The sequence below is a fragment of the Pleurodeles waltl genome, chromosome 4_2 (assembly GCF_031143425.1).
Source record: "Pleurodeles waltl isolate 20211129_DDA chromosome 4_2, aPleWal1.hap1.20221129, whole genome shotgun sequence".
Taxonomy (NCBI): Eukaryota; Metazoa; Chordata; class Amphibia; order Caudata; family Salamandridae; genus Pleurodeles; species Pleurodeles waltl.
In genome coordinates, this window is record NC_090443.1 from 484,939,063 (window position 1) to 484,957,515 (window position 18,453).

The 18,453-nt window shown below is 46.6% G+C and overlaps 1 protein-coding gene across 1 annotated transcript in view; it reads left to right on the forward strand.

The window, feature by feature from the left end:
* The first annotated feature begins 295 nt into the window (after positions 1-295).
* MAST1 (microtubule associated serine/threonine kinase 1) overlaps positions 296-18,453 on the forward strand; it is a 696,806-nt gene continuing 678,648 nt past the window's right edge. Inside the window, exon 1 of the mRNA XM_069231862.1 lies at positions 296-369. Coding sequence (XP_069087963.1) covers positions 331-369 — 39 coding nt within the window. The 5' untranslated portion in view covers positions 296-330. The remainder of the gene's footprint in view (positions 370-18,453) is intronic.

An 18,453-nucleotide genomic window follows, 5' to 3' on the forward strand; every position in this document is an offset into this window, starting at 1 on the left:
TCCTCTTATCTCCCTAGGACTCTGAATCTTCCTCCTCTCCCTTATTTAGCTCCGTTTGGCTATCTCTCCATCTGTTTATATCTTTCCATTTTACCTCTATAGCTCTCTCGCTTTAGTTCCTTCTCAGTATCGCCCCACCTATCTGCCTCTCCCTCTATTTTCGCTAAAGCTCCGTGGCTTTAGCTCTCTCTCCGTATCCCTCCATCTGTCTGTATCTTCCTCTCCTCCTCCTCCCCCTCTGTATCATCCGCTCCTCCCTCCCCCTCCTTCCTGCTCTCAGAGCCGCTCGCTGGGGGCTCTCTCCGCTTCACCTCATCGCTGCCGTGTGCCATGGATGATTCGGGTATCATAAGACGCAGGCGGCTACAGGTAAGGCCCCTCCCAAGCCCCCCACCCCTTGCCACCCTTCCTCGGACCCCGCCATACCTGTGTGGGTGTGTGCACCCGCTTTCAACCCCCCTGCAACACCCGAATAACAGGGCTTGGCCGCTCCCTGCTTTCCCGGTCCGTGTCTTTGTATCTCACCGCGAGCATCCCCGTCTGGGACCGCCCTAGACCCCAGTGCCAGGGCTGGCGGGCGCAGGGCGGGCACGAGACCCCGGGGAGCTGCAGGGCCAGTGTGCCTGGGAATCTACCAACCCCTCCCCTCCACATATATACCGCAGATGGAAGCATGCCACAGTGCGTGTGTTATTGCCGATGTGGCCCGTAGTACAAGCAGCTGCCTCAGAAAATTAGCACCAGTGTGTGCACAGTACGAGATAATGCCAGCTTAAGGGTGCACTAATTCCAGAGTGTGAGTACGCAATAGAGAATGGTGCTGGCCTCGGGGTACAATAATACCTGGCTGTGTACAATACAGAAAGAAGATAGCTCTACGGCTCACTAATAGCAGGGTGTCCATAATACCGATGCCAGCTTCCGGGTGCAAGAATTCCTTGCTGTGAGCAACATACGATGAACACAGACCTGGGATACAATAATACCAGGGTGTGCATCCGTTATAAGGACATCCAGTCCTAGGGGTACCTGAATCGCAGGGGTCACAATACCGGATGTAGACAGACTTGGGGTGCCACAACATGGGGTATGCACGGTACAGGTCGATGCTAGCCGGCTATAGAATATAATAATATAAGAAGTATGCCACATCTGATGTACAGAACTGCCTAGGTGTGCACAAATAGAACAACGCCGGGAGTACTATGGTGTGAGCAATACAAGATGAAACCAGCTTGTGGTACAATAATACCGGTGTGTGGGCTGTGCTGAATGATACCAGCCTCAGTTATAAAAATACCAGTGTGTGCACAATACTGGATGATACCAACCTCGGGTCGCAAATATACCAGGATATGCACAATACAGAATAGTGTCAGCCTCTGGGCAGTCAATACTGAACCGTGCCAGGCTGGGATGCAAAACTCGAAAACTGCGCATAAACAGAACAGTGCTGGTCTTTGGATCAAGTATAACCAGGTTGTGCACAATACATATGGGATACAATTCCATGTGCGTGCATTGTAAGGAAATTGCAAGTCACTGAGAAGTTCCATGGCATGATGGAGGAAGGAGGCTGAAGGTATTTTATTCCTTATAATACCTGGTCACACTCTCACCCTGCTTACAAACTGCCTAAGTTTATGTGCAGTTCAAGATTGGTGGAAGAGGAGGCATCAGTACTCGGGTGCAAAAATCAGAATTGCCTTTAGACCATGCAGGTGGGAGGGAGGTGTATGGGAGATCGCTTCTTTCTGGGATGGATATGAACAGGTTGCTAAGCAATGACTATTAGGCTTCAACATCTTTTTTTAATGACTCTGCAGGTGTGCTTCTTACCGCAGAGGGGGTTCATTCCAAAGCTGTTTTGGATCCGAGCAGCTGTGGTAGTAGGTTACGGTCATTGATGCCTTATTTTTGAACAATTTTCATCCAAGCAAGCCATTTCGCACAAAGACAAGGGGCCTGATTCACAAAGGTAAACTTAGACCAAAAGTCTAAGATTACGCCAAAAGTCTAAGTTTAGACATAACGTCTAACTTTACTCGTAGTAAAGTTAGACTTTTGGGCTAAGTTAAGAAAGTTTAAACTTAGACCAAAAGTCTAACTTTACTGCGAGCAAAGTTGGATTTTAGGTCTAAACATAGAATTTTGGTCTAAGTTTAACTTGTGAACAGAGCCCAAGGTCTTTACCGATTCCCTATTTAATTAATTAGGCGGGTCCTTCATGCCACAGACCTTTTTATTTCTCCTTGCAAAAGGAATACTGACCTGGGTAGAAGGGTCCTTCGGATTTTAATCTAAACAGAGCTGTGGAGGCGTGCTGTCCTTTCTTTGCAATTCATAACATGTAAAACTAACATCCTAGGCATCAAGCTGCCGCCTCCAACCAAAGGTTTTAGGCCCATATTTATACTTTTTAGCGCAGCATATACAGTTGAATTTTGTAAGTTTGCGCCAATTTTGCGTCAAAAAACGACACACATGCGGCTCTAAAAAAGTGTAAATATGGGCCCTAGTATCTAAGTTGAAACGCTTACTTCCCAGAGAGACAAGATGCAACCTATGCCGCAAACCATCAGAGTTTGAAAGAACTCGCTAAGACTGCACATTTACCCATTACCAGGGTCCCTGAAATTATGCGCCAAAGTAGGACCAAATTATGTGACAGGGTTGACTAAATTATGAGAGATGAAAAGGCAAGTTATGCAGAATAATGTGCCACATTTCGTGACAGTATTATTTCACTATTTTGTCACTTTAACAAAAATTAATACTAATTGGAACTCCTCCTTATTTGTACCAACAGCTCAAAGGCAGCCTTTGAATGGGCCTGCCACTGTGTGCTACAAGATCACATGTTTTTTAACGAACGGTTGATTTTTTGGGGGGTGGAAAGTCGTGTTTAATGCAGCGGGTAGATTGAGTGGCAAGTGCATTGAATCCAAAATTATGGTGGAAATTCCGAAGCTGCAGAATCAAATAAATCAGTTGGCCTTGCCCATAAAAAATGACCATGCCTATATGGCAGGTGTTGTGTTTGTCTATCATCTATACCACTACACATTAAAAAAAATGCTTCAGCCAAATTGCAGTTTGGGAATCATTTTTATTAGGGTGACTTTAGTGAATTCTTGCAGTTGAAGTGTTAAAAAGTTTGCAGCATTTATTTATAGGCGTTTATGTACTAGTTGCATATGCTGTGTGACGGTAAAGGTCATTCGGAGGTCAGAGCATGGTTGTGTGCGGAGGGGCACACTATGAAATGAGAGTGAAATGGGAGATTGGATATGTGATGGGTGTATGCGTAGCTGGTGATATTAGGACGGCTATATGGATGGTAAACCTCGAACTAGGATGACTGTACGGTCAAGGCGGGAGAAAACATTTGTGCTGTGCAGTGCACTTAGGCTGAGTTTATAAAGGGGTGCAGAAGGTGAGCGTGTAGTGGAAAATGCCGGGTTCATCCGCAATCTCGCAGGCTGCTGAACAGACTGGAGCAGACCCCTAAGCTAGGGTGATATTTGCACTCATTACAAACCTAGCGAAATCAGGCCCAACTCAAGGCTTCAGTATGCTGAAAACTGTTTTTGCTCCCATATATATCCCTAAGGTCCCTGACGTATGGAGTGATGGGAAGTTTTGAATAATTATTTAAATTTCCAGGCTGTGTAGAGTTGATGTAACAACTTTGTGGTCCACATTGGCTAGTTCAAGAATTGAGCCGCACCAACTGTATACTCTTGAGACTTTACTCTTGCAAACCTGGTATCAGGTTGGTGATAGAAATCCCTATCCCCTTGATGACAGCTACAATGAAAGGACATTTAATTGATGTTGTTTACTGCTCAGCCACTTAAAAATTAAATAGAATCTAGGCACAACTCTGCATTCTGATCAGGGGTAACAATTTTACTAGAGAACGGATTGACAGTCAATGAACTGCATCATGTTCATATGATGATAGTGATAGTTATAATAGCCCAAACCAGGATTGTCTAGCAGTCCTGCAGAGAAGGTTTGTTACTTGGAAGATCCTTGAATTAGGTTATTTATTGAGAATGACTACTTCAAAAATATACATCATGATACTTGGCAGAAGAAAAGACTGAGATTCCTAATATGTTTTGGCGGCAAATGTTTGCAACTAGTCAGCTGGTTTGGTGCTGCTAATATTGTACTGGAATCACACCCTAATCTTTACACTGAGAAACTATTCTGGGATGCTGACGTGATGGTTGTTTAATCTTGATAGGGGAGACATCGGTGATAGTAGTCCAGCACATTTATTGCTGGTTAGAGTCCAGCTTCTCTTTGGTCCCAGGATTTGGATTGTTTTCTTATTTCTCTGAACAATGGTTAAAATCTGTTAGTCAACAATGATGCTTAGCTGACTCACGATGAGCCAGCGTCAAATGTATTTAGTGCTGACTTTTTTTCACCTTAAGTGGAAACCTAAGTTTTTAAAGTCTCCTTCACCTAATTCGGCCACCCTGGTGACAGCGATGTGAAAGCTAGATTTTTCTAACGGCATGTCTTTGGGCAGCCCTAAATTTCTACTCAACAAGTTACAATGTCTACTTTTGTGTTTGAGGTGGAGAGACCCTGTGTCTCCTGCCCTGTGTAGAATGCACTCACTGTTGATAAAAGTTAAAAAAGACTTTAAGGCGGCAGCCATGATTCAATGGCTTATCATTTTTAAGGGCTTTTCTTCTAATTCTCAGCTTCCTCATCAGACTCAGTTCAGCTGGTAGAAAAAAATGTAGCTATCCCTAGATACTGAGAGTATGCCTTTTGGTGGTGGCCACCTCCATATGAGAGTACCTCCCTCATTAAATGAAGGCTTTGCAAAGGTCATTTGTCATTTAGGCTTGAATTAAATACTTTATTTTACAGCATATGATGGCTGTCTGCATCTATACCATTTAGTTGGAACCGTGTCTCCTTCATGCCAAAAGGACACAGTGGTGGCAACCACACCTCTATAGTAAAGCCTTTCTCCTTACATTCTTTAAGGCCGAATAAACTTTAATCGATTTTCACCTGACTTTCTTTATGGGAAAGAGACCCCAAGACCCATCACAATTGACTCGAAGATGCATGTTGGTAATCCGCTGTAGTGTTACAAAAGAGTACCCCAATCAAAGCCTAGTGTTTCTAACCAATGAATACGCCCTGCATTGGTGGTTCTATGAATATCACCTTACACTGTCACTAATGCTGTCTCCAAACGTTGATAGGTGGCTCTTGACTCACTGCTCATGCCACTATTAATAACTGCCATCATCTAGAACTGCTTCTTGATCCTGGGTGAAGTGTGGACGGCTACTGTACTTCTTTGAAAAAGATTCAAAGTTTATGACTAGCAAGGCAGCTTGGAAGTGGTGAGGTTGGGAGCAGAGTAATGTCAACGTCTTGCAGCTTATGATATCATGAACACTTGTCCATGACTGAGGAGTTACATTCCTCCGTTCGTTTGCCTTAAAAGTCGGTTCAGCAACAGCTGAAAACGTTGCAGCCCAATAAACCTTTGTGATTGCCAAGTGTGTCTTAAAGAGTTCTTGGATGCTGGAATAACGATTCAAAGGCTAATAGTTGGGGCAGTTGAGTTTGCGTTGAGCTCACCCTTTCCTCTTAAAAGGAGCCACTCTTAATAAGAAGATAGTGTTGATTCTATATTTCGCCATAGTTAGAAGGGTAAAGCTTACCCTTGCATACTGGTTTAGGAAAGGCAAGAGGAAATTCCTGGAGGGCATTCACCAGTTGGAATGACCTATTGAGACTTCTCTAAAGATAATGGCGGAGTGTCCAAATAGAATGGTATTTTGGAGCATTGTTGCTTAGTACGAATAATCCTTCAGATTGAATTAAAATGATATTTTCACTGTTGAAGGGTAACAAGCCATAATATGGAATTTAAGGTGCATCTGTAAGAGGGTAGGAATTATGTTTAAGGAATCCCTGGCATTGTTTCATTGTATTTAGAGAAATAGTGAAAACGATAATAGCTGAAAAGTAATCCATCACTAAGCGAGCCATTGTTAGCTAGTTAATGAAGATGTCGCCTGCATGGACTGCTAGCTGTGGAACATGGGAATGGTAGCTGCCATTTTTTTTTCACTAATAGCTAGGAAGTTGTGGAGCCTACCCAAAATGTGGGCGCATGTATAACAACAGCATTCATCCAGTCTGCTCATTAGCTGACTACATTTGACACCAGATAACCTATATAGTTACCAAAGCAGAGGAAGTGTCCGGAAGCGGTAACTTTCAGAATGGGTCAGTCCAGTCCTGAAGTGCACAATAAAATCCACCAATCACTTGACAAAGATTGGTGCTGTGGGTGCCAACGTTTGCCTATCAGTTGGGCCACCATGTGCAACGCATGTGCACACAATCTTTAGTCAGCCCCCCTAGTGAAACATGCTTGCTGGAGAGCAAGAGATGGAAGGGAGTCTTCTTCCTCCTTCATTCCATACCGTTGCTCATCTAAATTCTACGGCCACTTCTTTGTCACTTTGGTGATGAGAGGCTCGGTTTAATCGGGGAGGAGTAGACTTTGCCATGCCAGAACACACAGGATAAAAGTTTTGGAGATATCATGGCCTCCGGGTCCTTTCGGATTTCAGCCAGTCCTGGGGCACATCCATAACTCCCGCCTGCATCTGATGTGCTCTTTTGGATTTTTAGAAGCTTACAAATTAAGGCAATGGCAGCTTCAATGAGAACAGCGGAGTGCAAAATCCGGGGAAGTTTACAGAAAAAATCTTACGGTTGAAATAGTCTCCTGGGCTGAAGCACCAGGCCTTTTACAGTGTCAAAGATTGACATTTCCACAATACTTCCCGTGGTTGTACATCGCACACACATACTGTTGGGAACAGCTTGGAGCAAATGGAAACAAAGGGGTGAATGAAAACAATCCGAACAAAAAAATTTGACCCCCAATGAACACGCACTAGGGGCGCCTGCACACCCTGGCACATAGCTGCTGAGCCATCACCTTCCTGGGGTGCGTATGGTGATGGACATCCCACGGTGATGATGGGGCAAGCAGGCCCAATTACCAGCCATGCTGCTGGCTCGCGGTTGGCTGCCCCCCGGTGATGGCCCCGGCATGTCCTCCCCATTCTCTCACCAGGGAGAGTGGCGGAGGGAAGCTTTTGTCACGAGTGATTAATTCTCTGACTGGACATGACCGGGCTCCCGGAAATCCGGTATTAGTATGAGTGGCGCTCTCTCCGAGCCATCTGTGCCCCGGTGCCCTCGCCTTACCCACCCTCTGACCCGAAGGCGAACTTGTGGCCTGCAAGGTAACCTCACACACCTCCTAGGTTCCACCTTTGCTGCAGAGGAGTCGGGAGAATGGGTGTTGTTCCCTGGACGTGGGTAGCAATAAGGGGGAGAATGCTTGTGACATCACACAGGCGCGCCCTCTCTTTCACATCCTCCTGTCTGCAGAGCTGAAGCTTTTAGGCGCCGATCAATAGATGATGGGAATTCAGCCCGGATCCCCAGGGTCCCTCATCAGGGCACGGCCGCCGATGGCCACAGAATGCAGGGGGTGGAGCCGAGGTTGGAGTCGGGGTGGGGTGTAGGGGTAGGGAGTGGCTGTAGCGATGCTGCTCTTCTTGCCCCGTCACCGTGCTCCTGCTTACGAAGTGACCCTGTTCATTCAGTCTTCGTTCAGTCCTATGAACCACAAACATCTATCGGGACATAATAGTCGACACTCACTTATTAGTGTAAAAGGCCATTTATTAGGACAGGATTGCAAACATAACATAACATTGATATCCACTGTAACTTCAACTTATCGACCTTTCAACCTCCCCCTTTGAACTCTCCCCATTCTTCCTTTTTACTTCATTCCTCCAATCTTGCCTCCGTTCCAGCATCCACATGCATTCCCCCACAAATCCCTCTTTTCCTTCCGTCCCCTGCCTGTCTCGGGCATCCCCCACTCTGTCATCCTTCACCTGTTTCTTCTTCTCCCCGTGGAAGGGTGGCCAGGCCCGCATCTGGCTCTCCACCCTCCCCCATCTACTGCTACCACTGTGCAAACCTGCCCCAACTCTGGCATGCTCCCCCCTTTGCTCTTGCCCCATCACCCTAGCCCCCATTCACTTTACCTTATTCCCTATGTAGGGCGGGTGGGTGGCCAACTTCATGACAGCGCGGCAGGCTGTCGCGGAAGAGGCCGTCCCCCTAATCCCATTCCTCCTATATACTCCCACCATTAGACCCTCCCCCCACCTAGCCCCAGCCAATCCCTGTCCTGGTGTGTCACTTCCTGTCCCGAATGCCCCCGTGGAGAGACTAGACTGCGTCTGCTCTCCACGGGTCCCTACATCGGGACATAATAGTCGACACTCACTTATTAGTGTAAAAGGCCATTTATTAGGACAGGATTGCAAACATAACATAACATTGATATCCACTGTAACTTCAACTTATCGACCTTTCAACCTCCCCCTTTGAACTCTCCCCATTCTTCCTTTTTACTTCATTCCTCCAATCTTGCCTCCGTTCCAGCATCCACATGCATTCCCCCACAAATCCCTCTTTTCCTTCCGTCCCCTGCCTGTCTCGGGCATCCCCCACTCTGTCATCCTTCACCTGTTTCTTCTTCTCCCCGTGGAAGGGTGGCCAGGCCCGCATCTGGCTCTCCACCCTCCCCCATCTACTGCCACCCAGCAGAAACCCCTCTTGGGCGTTTTGCTGCCCCACCAGCGAACCCACAGCAACACTGCAACCTTAAGCCGTTCAGCTCATCATTTTCTTTTCTTTTTTTTTTTTTTTTTTTTTGATTTTGACACATTACCATAATGTAATATGCATTCCCCGTCTTCAGAAAAAATGCACCCGTCATCTGTGGAGTGCCCGCTTCCTTCACCATAAATGCCCTTGCATTCCATCACTCATGTAATGAATCCCAACCAAAAACCTTCATAGCCAGATTGATCTTCCTCCAAGCCCCTTTCGTGGGTATGTTTCATTGCCCCTCACCATCTTCTTTTGAGGACCGCTTAGTCCAGACAACACAAATTCCATGCCCATTCTGGGCAACATACGCTATGCCCCGTTGCATGTGTTGCCGTAGGGTGAGCCCCAGGGAGCCGTACCAGGCCATTATCCCCAGGTGTAACCAAATTGTCCATACAGCCCCCATGTTGGCCTAATAGGCATCCAAGAAATGCAAGCTTCCCCACTCCATGTTGCTCTTTCCTCCCACAAAAATGTTGTGATGGCCACCCCAAAGGTCCAGCAAACCTCTGTAAAGTTGCCCCTCTGCATATATCCCCTCTCGCACATGACTGATGATGCTCAATGCAATGGAACCACGTCCGCTTACCCGGGGCCACTTATGTATCCTGCAAAGAAAACATAGTTTAATGGTGGACTAATCTGCAAAGAAGCACCATAGTTTAAAGGTAGACTATCACAAACCCCCCCCTCTGCTTCCGCTACCATGCCCTTATACCTCTTGCCTTGACTCTCACTGCTCATGCCCCCCACCTGACGGACACTGCGTTTTACCACCACCCCAACCCACCAGAAGGAAAACCAGTGCCAACCTAAACTGTCTGCCACCGTGGCTGCTCCACATAAATGAAAAAACACGCAGACAATTGGCCTACTGCCTAACCCAGACAATGCCACCCTCAAGACCGCCATCAAATGGAAATGCATAATATATTTCCCCTTTTGCCCGACAAACAGCTTCCTTCCCTCACGTCACCCTGTGCGTCCCGAAACTGTCCCCCATTCACATACCAGCCATGCTGCTGCAACTCCCTCTGTGCTCCCCATGTCTGCTTCCCTGGCCCCCCATTTATTATTATATTATTATTATTATTTTTTTTTTTTTATTTTTTTTTTTTTTTTATTTTAAATATATATATATATATATATATACCAAAAATACCAATTATCCCGCCAACCGCCACTCAACTAACCCCCCCCACACCTGCTAACCGACTTCCCTCCAATCGTCAACTCCTAAACTCCCATATGAGCCCCAAACCTATCTACCCTGCCGAAGCTGACCATGCCACTTCCAGTGCACCCAACCAGCATATTGGCAATACGTACAATTTCAAACCGGTGGACAAACGCAATAAACCTTGTTCACCGCTGTTCCCTACCCCAGGTCCTTTCTTTTTTTTTTTTTTTTAAAACCCCATCAACCTTTCCACAATATCGTTCTCAACGGGATAGCATTGTAAACCAAAATGCCCATGGAAAACACCTGTCCACTTGTCCACCCTTGTGACGTGCGGGAAACCCTTCCAACCCCAAGACAAAACCACGTAAACCCTCCCTTTCCAAGTACGGCTCAGCAGTCCCCAAATTGCCCCGTCACAAACCTACCAAATCTGAAAAACCAACCATGTCAAGCGGGAAACTTCTCTGCATGGGTGGGGCTAACGACCCTTCGGCCCGCTTAATGACCATCCACGCCCCTGTTCCCAAAAATTCCTCCAGAAACCTTGACCTGCCTTCGTTCTTGCTTGAGCCAGGCTTCCAAAATTATTGCCACCTCCAACGATCCAGTGCATCGGCAGCTAAACGCGCGCTGCCTTGAAAATTTTGTGGAGCAAAGCCCTGAAGCATGCAGAAAATTTCACCGCAGATGCAGCACCCTAAAGTCCCTTGCCCTCTGTCAGTTCAACAAAAAACACTACCTTCAGATTGCACACATGTGCTGATGGTTCGAGTGGCCAACCTCTCTCCCCATTCTGTCCAAACCACAAACAGTGAAAAAACTTCTAGAACACCATACTCCTGTCTTAACAAATTTGGTTCCAGCCGTATTGCCGTGCTGTACCGTACATCCCCAAAATTGGCCAACACCCAAGCAGCCCCTGTCGCATCAGGCAATATCCGCACCTGCCATACAGTACCTGTTTTCGCCAAAAACCTTGTATACCCTGTGTAAAACCATGCTAGAAACGTGTTCCACACCCGTATACCCTTCCTCCGGCCCCTTAGGAAATTAAAGTATGCACCCGGCATCTCAACAAATCCCACCCAGCTGCCACGTACCTTGTCCCCCCCATGCGCATATAATTTGATCGCAGTAATTCCTTACACCGCATAGTGCCCAGAAAAATCCCTGCCATGCCTCGTGGCATCTTGCCGTGAAGGCCACTGTGTCCAGTTTGATTCTCCATTGTCAGTACCCCCCCTGGTTCCCTCTGTCTGCCATGGAGCCAACAGAAACACCACTCCCTTTTGCGAGCTGCTTGAAAACCTGCAAATCTCAAGCCCCCAACCCCAAAACCGTGTCCATCCCTCAAAGAGAAATCATTTCACCAGTGCAGCCCCGACCGGTGTCCACTCCCCTTGTGAAAGGAAACCAATCAGAAATGAACCAAAGGCTGCCGAGAAAGGACAGTGGATTACACATTCCATGAGCACTCCTGCCCCCTATATTGCCCCCCCCAATAGCAATTCTCAGCACTGTAACAGTATCTCCCCATAAGTATTCAAAATCGACAGTCGCTTCAACTGTCGCCTTCAGCCCATTCATCGCCTCTGCCACACCCCAAAATGAGCCGATTAGCCTCATCCGCTAGCGCATGTACCACCTGCGTCTCCACCCAGATGATGAAATCATTCACCAACGCCTTCCCCATCCATGACGGGTGTGTACAAATCTGAAGTACCACTTTTCGTGAGGGAAACCACACAACCCACTGCCACACTTGCATGTTCCCAAGTTTTCCCTTTGACCTTTCTTTGTGCACTCCGTCATTTCCGAAACTGCCACTTCTGGTGCAGACCGCAATTTGTCAGCCCCAGCGTCAAAAACTCGGGCCCCAGTGACCCAAACTGAAATGATGTTGATGACCCCCATTCAGCTAGTGCGCCAGGACCATACCCATGCATCCATTTTTATATATATAATTTTTATTTTAATTGTTCAATGTAATGTAATGTTTTTTTTTTTTTTTTTTTTGTTTCCTGGGAAGCAGCCCGCAACATCAACGCCTTCCTGTTTCCCCGCAACCTCATCTTTAGCTTACTCCACAAAATGAAAAACCAAAAACTTTGTCCAACCCCTGCACAAGAGCTTTAACCTGTGTCCCCTTCTCTGTCTCCTCACCTTCAGTCTCCCTTACCGATATCGTCTCTCCCTCCCCACTCGTAACTCTTTACTCTTGGGCCACTACCCCCTTCCTGGCGCTCCACCTGTGTTGCACCTATACCGAGGCACTCCGTGTATGGAGTAATCCCCCATCCCAATATGCCATGCAGTGCACCGTAGCTACCCAGCAAAGTATCACACTGGACCCCCAATTCACCATACCTGGCACCACTGTGCGCCTGCTCCAGTGTCCACCATTGCCTTGCAATCGCGATTCTCGTTGCGAAAAAATTCCTTATTTCCATCTTGGCATTCTGCAAAACATTAACTGAAAAAAAGGGGGGGGGGTCACGCCGCACCTGCGCCCCTTCCCCTTCCCGCTTCAAAGTCCCACGTACTCATGAATCTCCCTTTCCTCTCAACCTCTACACCACCTCAAAATGAATTGCCCCACATCATCGTCTTTCCCACACACGTGTCCCTAGCACCTTCAGAAAATACGTCAAGCACTCACTCCCCAGCTCCTTACCCCTGATGGCGTGTGCCATATGTGTGGTGTCCACGTTCCCACGTTGTAGAGAAGGCCGCCGGTGACCCCTCTAGTGCTTCGGGCCAACGTCCGAGGGCCGTGTTGCGCCCCGTTGGTTTCGCCACCTTTCTGCCAGCCTCCACAGCTGACTTCGACTCTCGTCGACTTGCATGGCCGTGTGCGCCATGCACTACCTGCGCGCTGCCTGCCCCCTTGGCCGCTCCAGCCATCTGCCCCTTCCTAAGATCCTCATGCGGCACCCCCTCCTACTACTCCGACTAATTCAGGCCCTCTTGACCAAGGCGCCAGCGTCCCCCCTTTCCTTGTCCTGTCCACTAGCCCCCTGCCGCCCCCGGCTACCCGAGCCCACCTCCCTACTGTCTCCGATGTCCCCTGCCAGCCACGCAGATCATTGCCTTCACCCTCCCGAGGGGGACGAGGGGTGGGGGCGGGGGGGGCCACCGCCACAGTTGCCGCTGTCCCCGCCATGCCACTCCCCCCCGCCCGCTGTCATGCTCAACCAGAGGGGGGGGACCTGCACCGGGGTGCACCCCAAACCATCTCCTTTGGTACCCCCTGGGGGGGGGAAACACAAACCCCACTATGCCTCTCCTCTCTACCTTTACATGCCCTTACAGCCTGCGTATTAACGGGTAACCTCTCTCCCCAGTTCCCCAGCTTCCCACCTCCCCCCACCACCAATAAAAGTTGAGACTGGGCAGGGCCCTGCTAGTTCCCCCCCCCCCCCCCACCCCGTCCGCTCCCAACCTCTGGGCCCTACTCCGCGTGAATGGGCTATCCCCGCCCTGCCGAAAAAACGCCCTGCCTGGCCGGCCTGCCTGGCCAGGAAAGAACAACATGCGGTGTGCAAATTTGTGAAAAAAAAAAAAAACAGGTGGGGGTGAATAGCCACACCCGCCCCACAGAAAACCGATTGTTCCCGCACCTGAGCCGCGGACGACACGCTGTACAGCCGCCTCTCCGCCTTGCGCTGCGCCATGTTTCCAGCGCTCCTTGTCCCCCGAGGCCCGGCCCACAAAACAGGCCTGGGCAAATTTGCCTGGCTGGCCAGGCGACATCGCGGGGCACGGCCCGCGCAGCCCCCACTCACCGCGAGTTCCTCCAAGAACCTAGTAATCCACCCCCTACCTTTACAATATTGAACAAGAAAAAACCCCCACAGCCAACTTCATGACAGCGCGGCAGGCTGTCGCGGAAGAGGCCGTCCCCCTAATCCCATTCCTCCTATATACTCCCACCATTAGACCCTCCCCCCACCTAGCCCCAGCCAATCCCTGTCCTGGTGTGTCACTTCCTGTCCCGAATGCCCCCGTGGAGAGACTAGACTGCGTCTGCTCTCCACGGGTCCCTACATAATGTACTTGCACAGTCACCTGCACCTCTAACCAAACTGCCCAGTTAGCTGCACCCCTCCCTGCAGTCATCTACACTCCTCCCTGCAAAGCCACATATATTTCCGCACACTCACCTCTAAATCCGACAGTGACCTCTGTCCCCAGCCGCGTGCACAGTCACCCCTATATTTTACTCTCTCAGCTTTCTAGCTCATTTCCCCGAGTCTCCCTGTACCCGGCTTTTGCGCCCCACACATCTTCTAAATCACTTGGTACCCCTAATCCCACGATTATTTTAGGGGTAGCCCCACCAGTGAGACAGAGGTGTCTAATGTATTTATTTTAGAGGGTTTAAAGTAGCTCAAGTAAGACCCCAAGGGACACCAGAGCGCTTCACAGGCAACTCTAACAGGACTACTATAATAGGGTGACCAGACGTCCCGGTTTTCCCCGGACAGTCCCGGTTTTCGGTGAACTGTCCCGGTGTCCCGACGCATATCTTAATTTTAAATAAATGTCCCTGTTTTTGAGACAAAGGTAAGGTAATTGCATTTGTAAGGAGAATTGGAAGGTATGGTCTCCTTAAACGGGATACTCAGAAGACTGAAAAAATAATCAATTTATTGTTTCTGTCAGGCAGCACAGGGGGAGTTTGGTTACGTGCTCCTAGGAAAGGGGAGACAAGGTGGGGAGAAGAGGTAACGGGGTGCATAGGGTGGAGGTTCTACCATGGATAGTAAGTACATGTAGCCTTTTAAATGTATCCCTGTGCGTGTGTGTGTGTATATATATGCACATATATTTACAAGCCTACCGTGCTATATATCTATATATCTATATATATAGACATATATATATATATATATATATATATTTTTTTTTTTTCAAGGCTACGCAATAAAACGGGACAGGCCAGATATGGAAGTAAGACTAAATACTTTAGTCCTACTTTTATTTCTGGCATTTCCTGGTCTTTGGTTCTCAAAATCTGGTCATCCTATACTATAAATAACTGGATGACGAAGTTACACACAATCAGTTAGCGCCTTGAGACTCGGCAGATGATAAGCTCCGCTTTATAAATGCTGATTGATAGGATTTTATCAGAGATTTAACCCAAAGAGATGTTTCAGAGTTTATCTTTGTGCCAAATCTGTTAACAACATTTCCCGACATATCGGTTCAGGGTCTGCTAATAACACTCATATGGGTTCAGAGTAAGCCAATAACATTCATTAAGTAACTCTGGAGGAGAAAGGCAGAATTTCTGAGTGCTTAAATTGGTTGAAGGAGTTAGCTGGTGTCACAGATGCACGGGAAGAGATCTAGGGCCATATGTACAAACACTTTTTCCCATAGACACAGAATGAGGAAAAACCTTTGCTACATCTGGCCCCTAGAACTTAGAGGCATGGCCAGAGAAAGTCAGAGGCACAGAATACCTTTCATAAAAGTGTTGGATCTGAAGACACATCTACTACTGGAATATTCTGGACGAAAGCATGTCCTACGTAAAATCATGGCCAAAATACTGAATACCAAAATATCATGAAGGAAAGTTAAGTAAAAGTAGATTTAGTGTACTTCACTCCACATATATGTACACTGGCAGAATATATATCTTTAAAGTACGAGGATGTGGAGTTAAGATTAATAAATCTATACATATCTATAGCTACTTACCTTCACAATATTTTGGTTCACAGTATTTAATATTAGGTCACAATAGTTTTATAAGATTATGTTTCTGTCCTAGATATTCTGTCATACATACCTGAAGGCAATAGTTTCTGTTGCTTCTAACCGACGCCCTTGCAGATGTTCATTTTATTGACAGGTATTTGGCAGTGGCATAGCTTGGTCAGTATGATCGGGGGGAGGGGGGAGGCGGGGAGGGCGGTGGGTGTCAGATTTTCCAACAATCGGGCTAGCAGTTAACATTGAAATACATTATAACATTATATGACAAGCAGAGTGCATCAGAGGGGCCTATGGGGCAGTGAAAACGAAGAGGATTGCAGATTGGCAAGAGTACCAAGAGAGAAAACACAATAGTTTGTAAAATGACTAATATTTTTGAGGACCATCAAAACAGAGAGGGAGCGTGTGTGCATTTTTGTCTGTGTGCATGTAAAAATTCCTGGTGCAATCCGACTGACCTCTCACAGTACACGACCGAAAGCACCTGCACCCAGTTATTTATCAGAAAATACATTTATTGTTGGGGGGGGGGCTTACACCCCAAAACCCCTCTTAATATTTTGGGACCTTTTGGTATAATGCCTTGTAAATTAAAGATTACTGATTTGTAGACAGACTTTGTCTCACTTGCAAGCCTTTTCTAGATTAGAGGACAGTTGTGATGATGGTCATATTTACAGATGAAAGAGAATAATGGTGTTACAGCAAGAAGAACAGAGATGCCATGCTTTTCTTTATGTAGTCAGCTGAGAAAGCATTGCTGCAATCTACAGTGATTGCACTGTTGTTTTTAGGTCCTCACTTTGTAGTAAGGGCTTACAGCTACACAGCAGTTTAAATCAAAAAAATAAACACGTATCTAGGTTTTTAATGTGGATTACAAAATTAAAGAGGGGTCCTTCAACCTTGGTGGTACACCAGATCATCTGTCCATAATTAGATATCTCCACCAGCATGGCAGATGCATTAAAGGCAGAGTAGTTTTCAAGCACACTGCAATTTATAGAGACATGTTTGAAAATAGAATCAACAATTTTCATGCACCAAAATGTTTTGAGAGGTAGGATTCACGTCACAGTAGCACAGCTTTCCAATTGTAAGCCTTTCTTTAGGACTAGGTAGGATAATTTTATGGTCCCCCATGTCCGGCACCAAGGAAAAGTCCAGTATAAGTACTCATTATTGTCAGAAATATTGAGTATCATCTACCACATTCACCTCAGCAGTTGTGGAGCTCCGGCCCGAGTGGAACCTTGAGTGAATGTTACCAAGGAGCCTGTTGCTTCTAAGAATTTCTTGAGTTGGGAGGCTACACAGTTTTCCAATACTTTCATGACAAGTGGTAGTCCTGTTACTGGTCAACATTTTTCAAGAAGGTTGGGATCCTCTGGAGGTTTTTTATTTAGCAGACCTTGACTGCATGGTTCTTAAGAAGTCATTAACAGTCATTAACAGTGCCATGTTGAATGGATGAACTGATGATGCTAGCCAGTGAGGTAGCATTGTTTGAATATTTTTTTAGCTAGAATAGGAGGAATTTGGTCTACCTCGCAGCAGGAGGATTTCATAATGTCAGTAATCACTTTGAGTGAGTCCTCTGGCAATTTATTTAAATGGGGCAATAAGGTGTTTGCTTCTTAACTTATAGAGATGTGGGTAATTTTCTTAGGGAAGGAGTACAATTCCTGTCTGACGGTTTATTTTGTTGTGTAAAAAAACAGCAAATTATTTTCATGTGTCTGTTCTGTTACTTGAGTGCATGAACCTATCAGCAATTCAGAAATAAAATAACTTTCTAGGTCTGTTTTTGCCTAATTTACCTGGTTGACAGAATAGTTTGCTTTGGCAATAAGAACATTTTTCCTTAAGGCTGCTCGTTTTGTGTTATAATGTCTTTTAAAGGCAGGCAGGAGTTTCCTCCATTTTCTTGCACTATCCCAAAAGGTCCTTCTTTCTTCGTTTACATTAGCAGAGGCCTATGCTGCAGACCTTTTAATTTTTCCCAGTTTCAGGCAGCAGGGCATGTGACCTTGAGTACCGTATTTGCTGCAAAGCAGTTGTACTATGAAAGAGGATTAGAAGTGGGGTTATCTAGTACACCCTCTTCTTACATTGAGTTTAAATTATCTGCTGCAGTCCCTGTCAGATTAGGCTAAATTCCTGGTCTACGTTGTGTTTTTTCATTGGTTGGTTCTTGATTCTGGATGGCAGGACCCGTGACTCATTTTCAAGATATCCACATAAACATTTTTTTCATTCACCTAATCTACATACAGCTCACTTGGCTACTTAGGGGCCTATTCACAAACTTCATTGTAGTTGTAAGTTCAGTACTACTATATTATTACTATGAAGGAAGTTACAAAATGCCATTTAGAAAACCTTCAAGTGTAAAACTTCACCTCCACTTCTCCTGTCTTTTCCATGGGGAAATCTTCACTCATGTAAGTTACTACTTCGTAAGTGTAGGAGGTAACGGGGGAGTGGCTGGAAAAAAGGGCATACTTACTACTTAATGGCCAGGGTTTAGGAAGAAATAAGCAGAGGTTTAGAGAGGGATTTTGGAGGGGTGGAATTTACCCACCCCCAATAAAGTAAGCCCATTGCTATTCACACATTGCACTTCTAAAGTTGCTAAGCCAAAAAATACCCAAACAGTAGCAAATTAATCTAGCACAGAGCCCGAATAAGTCCAGCGCTACACATGGCCAACGACCGGTAATGCATCACCTTCCATAACTATAACTATTTTAAATAATGTAATTTAATTTAAC